The sequence below is a fragment of the Apium graveolens genome, chromosome 10 (assembly GCF_009905375.1).
Source record: "Apium graveolens cultivar Ventura chromosome 10, ASM990537v1, whole genome shotgun sequence".
Lineage (NCBI taxonomy): Eukaryota > Viridiplantae > Streptophyta > Magnoliopsida > Apiales > Apiaceae > Apium > Apium graveolens.
Window position 1 is genome coordinate 53541375 of NC_133656.1, and position 9391 is coordinate 53550765.

Below are 9391 nucleotides of genomic sequence, written 5' to 3' on the forward strand. Positions count from 1 at the left end.
TAGTAGAAGACGACAACGATGAATAAGTATTGATAAGGAGCCTATAAAAGATGATCTCAAGTCAAGGGAGAAGGAGTGGAACGATCAAGAAGTAAAGAATGACCCGGGCTCTATGAAAGTGTCCCCGGTCCCTCATAGGGCGCGCCGTGCTAATATGGCTGCACGGGGTGCCCGTTTCGCAATATAAGTGAGGTGACAAGGAAGAATTAGCGAGGAGGTTGCTCCCACAACTGAACTGGGAAATGAAAAAAGCATTAAGAATCATATAAGGAAGAGGAGCCCCCGGAGGACCTCTTTATACTAATATGTATGCCAAAAATATAATGGACTTGATTACATAATCAGTGATATATACTTACTGCATGTGAAGAATTTTCTATCGCGTATGAAGCATTTTTTTAACCATATTTGAGCTATTTTCTACCGTGTTCAAGGTATTCTCTAACGCATTTATATCGTCTTCTATTGTCTATGCAAAACTCGGTTTTTCCTATCGCCGGTGGTAGGAAATGAACGGTATGAAATAACTTTTTACATTGCTTTTGTTATAATTCCTATTAACATGCGGTATTTGCTACCGAATGTAGACACGAAGTAGGATGTCCACGTGTTACCAAAGTTCTTGCTAGCATATTGGCATGTGGGTTCATGACAAATGGTTGTCCATATAAACATGGAGGGCCCATATTAACCGTGATTATCTTCGTTTTCCACCAAATTTCCTACTTAAACGTTTTTTACCGGTGTCATTTTCTGCCGACCCGTTTTTATGGTAGTGTAAAATAAGTCTTATATATTAGTACTATTACACGAAAGATTGTCAAATCCCTCCGGATTACATGCCTGGCGAAAGCAGTACTAGCTGCTAGCTAGTTCAACAAAATACAATATTGTAGATCATACTTCCTCAAAAGTAAAACACCTGATTAGCTAAAAAAAGAAGTCCCAGATACCTAGCTAATTAAGCTAATTAGTAAGGTTTCTTGCTCATAATAATAACACTTGTTATATTAAAATTAGACTAACGGACTTGTTGCAGATGATCCGTGCCCATTTATCAACCCGGTCCACGATGCAAGACCCGTATTCCGATTTCCAGAAGGCTGATGATTATCTTTTCCGGTAACAAGATTTGCACAACTTTGATCTTGTAGCCATTCCAATGCTAAAAGCTTCGTATTTGGCTTCACTTCAATGCCACAACCTTGATCGTCAATCCCTTGATAGTTATAAGGTAGCATGAATCTCTGACAAGTATCCAAATAAGCCCCACCATTACTATTCCCATCCAAATACATTCCGTCAGGAGTGGAATTAAAAGTAGCAGCAGCATTTTCTTGAAAAGTTTGGAAATGATCATTAAGAGTGCCATTACTCATTATACCTAAATGATCACCATTCCCCATAAAGTTGTGGCTTATGGTTGTGTGGTTCCTAAAGTACCCTTCTCTGTTAGCACCAGGATATACTGGGTGCAATTGGTTTTCAAGTGGCGTAGCTTCTCCATTATACTTGCTCTCCATAAAAACAAGTGGCCTAGGGTTTATTCCAAGAAATGCATTATTGAAACCATTACCATGGCTTCCACCTAGGAGGTTATTGAGATGGGAAAATTGTGCCTCAGGAGACGAGAGATGAAGATCAGTAGATGAAGTGAACCCGGGAATGACATGGCTGATATTGTGCGATGTTTTCTTGGAATTAGAAGTTTTTTTGTTCTTTCTACATCCACCACCTACAGGGATGTTCCTAAGAGTACCACCTTTAGTCCAATACCTTCGGCAAGTTTTGCAGAAGTATCTGGGCTGAGAGAGGCTGTAGTTGTTGTAGTAGCAGAATTTAGTGCGGGCAGAATCACATCTAGGGCATTTCATGGGTTGATCATGTGGAGGCCTTAACCTTCTCTCCATTAAAGGCCTTGAACATATCAGAATGTCACCGCTTGATGGTGATGATGATCCCATTTCATTCTCCTCATTCATTGTCCCCTGCATGTTTTTAGGCTTACTGATGTATTATAAGAAAAGAATATTATCATAAATATCATGTTATGTGAAGTGGATAGAGCAAGCTGTGAACACTATATAATTCTGAAAACGCTGAGATCCCAAAATCAATTCCTCGCATTACAATTAGGTTCTTCTAGATTTGCAGATTATTAAATCAAGTTCAGCTTAATCAAGTAATTAACAAAGAAAAGCTATTAGGATTAGTGGGCAGTACACAGATGTTGATATCTCAGTTCTGGAGTTTGATTACTGATTAGAATAATGTTACAATTTATTAGTGGATATATAGAAGAGTCCAACCGACACTCTGAATGACGGTGAAAAATTATTCTTGGAGCTAGCTAGTGTGTCATGTATGTGCAGTGGTGTACACAGTACAATATTTTTTGGTTTACATACACCGATATATTAAAAACTTCAACATTAAAATGTATTACTAGAAAAACATAATCTTTCAAAATAGCATCAAACAAGAAATTTACATAACTAGATGAAACACAAGTGATAAACAATGAAGAAGAAACTATTAATGACGACAGTATACAATATATATATATATGGAGATTGTATAAGGAGAAATGTGCATGGCACTGGTAGTACCTGAATGAGCCAGTCGGGTGAGTCCATGCAAACTTGAAGAGAAGTAAGAGCCATTTTAATTTAATTATGTGAGGATATATATATATAGAGAGAGAGATTAATTACAACCCCTTCAAATACTACAAGTACATGCGAACTTGCGTTTATAATAAGAAAATATGTGTGTGAGTTATGAAGAAAGAACGAACCAAAAGGCAAGGAGTGGGGCTGGGTGGCTCAGCTGGTGGTGGGAGCCGCTTTCTCTACCGTCGGTAGACTTAAGTGGGACCATCCACTCTCCATTGTTTGTGTCTTGCTACCTAGTCTGCTATCTCATGCGGTCAGTCTATACATATACGGTCAGTCTATAGTATATGTATAGACTCTATACAGCTATACATGTCTTGTGCAGAACTGTTAAAAACAAGAAATTAGTTTTATTCGGCTGTAGTGTTAAAATTGTCATGCTCGTTCTAATTTTACCATACTCCTTTTTGATGTGGGATGAATATTGACCGCATGAGTGCACAATTTTATAATTATTTATTATTGTTGGATATATTGGTTGAATTTATATACATATACACAATTGTCTGTTAAAATTATTTGAAATTAGATATGTCTCGTTTATTGTCAAAATATTCGGTTGTTGATTAAAAAAAGACAACTTGGAAATTATGAAACTAAAATGTTATAACCAATGGATACTCTCGAAAATTATATTAAGAACAACCTGTATTTAAAATAATTATTTTTTCCGCTCAATTAACGATGGTTCAAATATCATTTTCATCCTTTAACAACTATTTTCAAGCATTTTTTAATTGTTAATGGTCTTCTTTAGTGATTACGTTTAATTAAACTTACCTTTTAATCGGATTGGAGTAATTTCAGATCGGATTCAGTTTTAAATTGTGATATATTTGCAACGCATTAAGATCGGATTGAATTAAAATCGGATGAGATTCAGATTAAGATCGGATAAAATTCATTTCGAATTAAATTTGGTTATGATAATTTCAAATCATAGTTTATTAATTTTTTCAACTTGTAAAACTTAAAAAATATTTCTTATATTAAATGTAGCATTTTTAATATAATATAATGTATTTTTACAAAAACTTATGGTTAAATAATGATGTTATCATATACATAAATTTATTTTAAACATAAATTTTACTTATTTCGGGTCATATTTCATTCAGATAATATATATTTTAATTTTGACTGATCACAAGTTATAATCGGATCTAGTATTTTGAATAATTTGCAAGCGGTTAATTTTTTGATTCGGGTAATTCTTGAATTGGTTTAAATTGGATTTTAAATAATTATTAGATTATACAATTTGGATCTCAAATCGGATCTCAATTTTATGAATTTCGATTCAATTTTTCAAATCAGACCACACCTTGTTGTACAGTTCTCAGTCTAGTCCAGAGTCTACACCATATGTAGAATGTGTAATGCAGGAAATTAGAGTCGTTATTATCTGCGTGATACTTCTCTTATACGTTAATCATCATTTGATTCTCAAATGTTTACATCTTTCATCTTTCTTTTCTAATAAGAATATTATTTGAATTACCATAAATTCCCTTTATAAGTTACATGATAACTCCAATCTTTACTATGGGCTCTCCTTTACTTTTATCCGGACTCAACCTCCATTTCAAGCAGTAAAAAGGGAACAAATGGTTAAGCTGTAGATTGGCCTCCTGCAAAACAGAACTGGAGGAGGGCGGCGTCCCCGCGACACCTCCGGTGTGAGAATGACATAGGGTTTTGGAGAAGAAGTGTAAAATAGAAATTAAACAAGATATAATGGTGTGTGTATAGGTGTGTAGGTCAATAGAAATCAGTAACCCCTAAAACAACTTTTGGCCAGCCTTTTATAGGCTTCTCATTAGGGATTGGGGGTTTGTACCTTAAATCTGGATCGTTGAAGTGTACTAGATCGTGGACGTCTGTGATGAGTCAATGTTTCCCTAGATCCGGACCGTTGGAAGGTTCCAGATCCGGGCAACCTGGACAGTGGGGATGTTGTCCCGTGTTTGGGCGCCCCTTCTCTATTTTTTATTTGGGCGCTGGGCTTATATTATTGGGCCTCAACTAATATGGACTATCATTTTTATCTGACTCCTTTATGCGGGTTTCCCGGATGGAGGAGTAGATTTGTGCTTCTTGTGCTACTTAGAAGAAAAACCTGGGTTTTTCTTTGATATATAGCCTCGTAACTCCGGGGTCTTATTAATATGAGATGTCGGGATTAACTTGGTAATTCTATTTGATTTGTGTCCAAGGTGGGGTTCCTTGAACTACTACGGAAAACTTTGGGTTTTCTTTGATTTGTAGCCCTCTAACTCCGAGATCTTATGAATATGAGATGCCGGAGTTGACTTGATTAGTCTTTTTTATTTGTGTCCAAGTTGGGGTTCCTTGAACTACTTAGAAGAAAAACTTTGGGTTTTTCTTTGATTTATAGCCCCTAACTCCGGGGTCTTATGAATGTGAGATGTCGGGGTTGACTTGGTTAGTCTCTTTGATTTGTGTCTAATGTGGGGTTCCTTGAACTATTTAGAAGAAAAACTTGAGATTTTCTTTGATTTGTAGCCCGCTAACTCCGAGGACTTATGAATATGAGATGTCGGGGTTAACTTCGTTAGTCTTTTTGATTTATGTCCAATGTGGGGTTCTTTGAACAAATTAGAAGAAAAACTTGGGGTTTTTCTTTAATTTGTATCCCCTAACTCCGGGGTCTTATGAATATAAGATGACGGGATTGACTTGGTTAGATTTTTTGATTTGAATTCAGAGTTTTGGAGATAAGGATGGATGGATGGATAAGGATGAGATCTTCTTGATTTGACTAGACTCTGGAAAATTATGACGGAAAATCTGGGTTGTGAGGATTCTGTTGGGATTCCAAAAGATTTCCCAAATATATATATATATATATATATTTATTTATTTATTTATATATATATATGCTAGTGTAAGAAAAGTTTGCTTTCCCCCCCCCCTCTTTTCTCTGAAAAGGTGTGCTTTCAAATAATTACTGATGTGTATTTATTAATAGTGACAACATAAAAATATTAACTGCATCTGTTTTTTTTTCTCCAAGGCCAATGATCGTGGGCCACATGTCTCCCATTTCCCCTGCCTCTTCACTTGCTTTTTCTCTCTATAAATACCCTCTCCTCTTCTCTCTTTTTTCTTTTACGCGAACACAAAAATGAGAGCAGATACCAGAGATTGTATTGGAGATTTTTGAAATTTTCTACTCGAAGCCTCTACATTTCCTCATGTGTCTTTATAAGTTTGTTTACTTTTCTTTTTCTCTCTGTTTTCGTCTTACATGCCGTCGTTTTGTTCGAATTATCATAACTATTGCTCAGTTTTTCGTTTCGAATTTGTTCCAATTTTGGGGTTTTGAATTCGTGTTCGTATGATTCTGACTGTATATAGTGTCTTGATAGTGGTTTTGTGCTTGATTTGCATGTCAAAAACTAGTTTTTTATTTCTTGAATATTTGGTTGAATCCGGGGTGACTCAATGAAGTTATTGGTTTCTATGTTTGTGGTTATATTTGTATGTATGTGGTTTAGATCCATTTTTGATGTTTGATTTTCATTAAAATTTGTTTGTGAGTTTATCTTGTTTTTGTGTTTTGGGTTTGGGCGTGGCATTGACTCTGGGTAATATATATATATATATATATATGTGTATATATATAGTATATGCAAGGTAGATGATTTAAACAATTTTCTAACCTTAAGAAACATAATCCGGGTAGGCCCGAATTCATATATGCAATAGAACCCGGCATTTCTTCATCTTCTAGCAAAACCATAGAAATGCCTCCCCATGCCGAGACCCCGGTTCAGGTGTTAGCCGAGACTTTATTTTTGGGCCCCGGGGGATATTAGAAAATGAGGATAGGTCCTGGGAGGATGTTGACCACTACTTTGTACAGTGCAGAAAGGATCCCCCTCCCTTAGATTTCTACTATCGTGATTTATCCGAGGTGTACGGTGGCCCGGAGGGCTTGGATGGGAGGGAACCGTATAATAAGGATGCTCTTGATAGGTTGTTCTTTAACGCCCCGGGGATGAGATATGAGTGTTGGCCGGTTCATAAGGACATCGGGGAGAGGTACACTTATGTCGAGGTAGATAGCATGCTTAGACATGCGTTTAACCTTGGGAAGGATTATGAGTAGAGGTGGCCGGAGCCACATTAGTGTGTGTACCACAGGCCTGCCAGGGGGATGTCTGTATTCCATCTCCAGGGTATGCACCTAGGTCTACACCAGTTCACCAAGGCTTTATGTCGAGATGTATACGGGATCCCCTTTACTCAATTGGCCCCAAACTCTGTCCAGTGGATCAGTTGATTTCTTGCCTCATGCCACGGCAAAAATTACCTCCCACCTTCAGACTCTTTCACCATATTTTAAAATTAAAAAAAATATACAAGTAGGCCCTTATATGAGATCCTGTTCCGAATAGAGGATTATGGATATTTTCTAACAAGATGGTTCTCCCGGTTAGCATGTTGAATTCTCTTAAGTGGTGGCACCGGGAGTTTGTTTTCGTCTAGGGTGGGGACTCGAAGTTCATGCAACTTTATAAACTTCAATTCTAAACATATAGGTTTCCGGTCCAGAAGCTCGGGCAAGGAGCCTCCACGATGATCTATTCCTTCTGTGGGGTACTCGGAGGGCGGTACCTGGGACATTTTTAATAATATTGTTAATATGCATGCCACCGGCTGTAAGTTACTAATTTTTGTTGTTTTGTATTGGTGTTATTCAATTTTTAATTTGAATTTGGGGCTTATGTTTGATTTAATGTATTTCAGGTATACCTAAGCTTATCTCCTATCCGAACAACATGTCTTCTCAACTCAAGGATTTGGCTTCCCGCTGGAGGAAGATCAGCGGCCTGATTAGCTTGGAACCCGGGAAGGGGAAGAAGGTAGATGAAGCTGGTCCTAGTGCTGGGGGATGCGGTTCTGGGAACGTTGCTGCTGCGAATTCGGGGAGGACTACCATTCAGATAGCTGAGCCCCCCAAGGAAAAGGAGAAAGAGAAGGATAAGGCCCCGAGAAAAAGGAAGAATGTTTCTGAGGATGGAGCGGAGGATGTTGAGGGTTTTAGGGCCCGGGTTTCCAAGAAGGCTGCTATTGGACTTGCCCCAGATACCCCAGAAAAGCTGAAGGCATTGCTAGCTAGTTTTACCCCGGAGACTCGTCGGAGGGAACTTTTTGAGAACTATGCTACAACTGACGAGAGGAGGCAGTACTGGAGGGAGCCTTTTGAGGATTTCTCGGCGGGGATGTAGGAGGATGTTACGACTGTAAGTGTTTCATTATACTTGTCTTTTTCCTTTGTAAATGTTATTTTCTTCGATTGACTATTAAATTTTTTCAGGCTAATTCCAAGATTGCAGGTGTCGTGGCTATTGCCCGAACTCTGCAAGCTAAAGTTGATGTCGGGGAGGCGTCGGAAACTGAAGCTGAGAACTTGGCCTGGGAGCTCAAGAACCTAACCACGGAGGCGGCAAGGGAAAATGCTGCACACAAAGAGATTGTTGATGATCTCCAGGCCAAGCAGGACCGTGTAGATGCTGTGGTAAGGGAGATGAGGGAGGAAATCCGGAAGCTGAAGGAGACGCTAGCTGCCAGACCGACTTCGGATGAAGTTCTGGCCAATTTATAAATTGCCCATCATTATAAATTTAAACTAGTTAAATCAGAAGCTAAAGGAGACATTGGCTTGTTTTAACTATTTGTACTTGGATTTTCCCAGGGTTTGTTCTCCCCGGAGTTTCATATTTTATGCTCTATTTTACGCTTTTTTGTTTTGTCTTTTCGTTTTGGGTAAAAATTTTGACTTTAGGAAATTTATGTAATGCATTGGTTGTGGTAAATAGACCCCGGGTAGAGGTAAAATTTAAAACTGGGAATTTTGTTTTTAAATGTACATGAGTTGTGCTTAGAAGACCCCGGGTAGGGGTAAAAATTTAAAAATTGGGAAATTTTTTCTAAGTGCACATGGGTTTGTTTAGTCGACCCCAGGTAGGGGTAAAATTTAAAATTGGGAAATCTTTTTAAGTGCACATGAATTGTACTTAGTTGACCCCGGGTCGGGGTAAAATTTAAAATTGTGAATTTTTTTCTAAGTGCACATGGCACTACGCCATAGATGGCCTGTCGAAATATTTCACCATGGGTGTTATCTTAGCGTATGTCACTATAGGTATGATATTTTCACCCTATCTCAACACCTGAATTATGGGGGTTACCAAAGCCATATTATTATATTGTTATAGACGAATAAGGTGTTACCCACAACAACACAAGATACTGTGTTGCCATACAACATGAATACAAATATATAAAATTTTAACTAAAAATTAAATTTATCTTTTAAAATAATTTATTTGGATAAAATAATTCATTAATTTATCTTAGAAATTAAATGTATAAATGATGTATTTAATTGTTATAAATATAAAATATTTTAGTAAGATATCAAATTAAATACCTTTTTTCATAATTAAATTAAAATAAAATAAAAATATGTGATTGAAAAATAAAAAGTATTTTAGAGAAAATAAATTTGTAACACATTTAAATTTTTATATAATTATTAGATTAATATATTAATTACAATTGTAGAAAATAAATTTGTATAATTTAAATATTATATAATTTAAAATTGAAAAATAATTGTAAATATGAAATTGGGATGGGCTGCTAAAATGGGATATGGCAAAATTTTGGGTTGGGCGCTAACA

General features: G+C 36.9%; 1 protein-coding gene across 2 annotated transcripts; it reads right to left on the reverse strand.

Annotated features, from left to right (window-relative positions):
• Positions 1-783: 783 nt before the first annotated feature.
• Positions 784-2763, reverse strand: LOC141688984 (dof zinc finger protein DOF5.6-like). 2 transcript variants are annotated; one of them, XM_074493136.1, is made up of 2 exons: positions 2610-2763; positions 784-1988 (listed from the first exon to the last, which is right to left on the reverse strand). In XM_074493136.1, exons 1-2 carry the CDS (start codon positions 2661-2663, stop codon positions 1017-1019), a joined length of 1026 nt encoding a protein of 341 aa, XP_074349237.1. In that variant the 5' UTR covers positions 2664-2763; the 3' UTR covers positions 784-1016. The 2 variants fall into 2 exon arrangements, with proteins under 2 accessions (XP_074349237.1, XP_074349238.1); XM_074493137.1 differs by having other exon boundaries at positions 784-2007; positions 2610-2754.
• Positions 2764-9391: the final 6628 nt, after the last annotated feature.

What these genes read in the sequence shown, in the direction of transcription:
- LOC141688984 (XM_074493136.1), bottom strand. Translation starts at nt 2,663, where the DNA reads ATGGCTCTTACTTCTCTTCAAGTTTGCATGGACTCACCCGACTGGCTC. An exon ending in CACCCGACTGGCTCATTCAG is followed by an intron (nt 1,989 to 2,609) that starts GTACTACCAGTG and finishes AAAAACATGCAG; the next exon opens with GGGACAATGAATGAGGAGAA.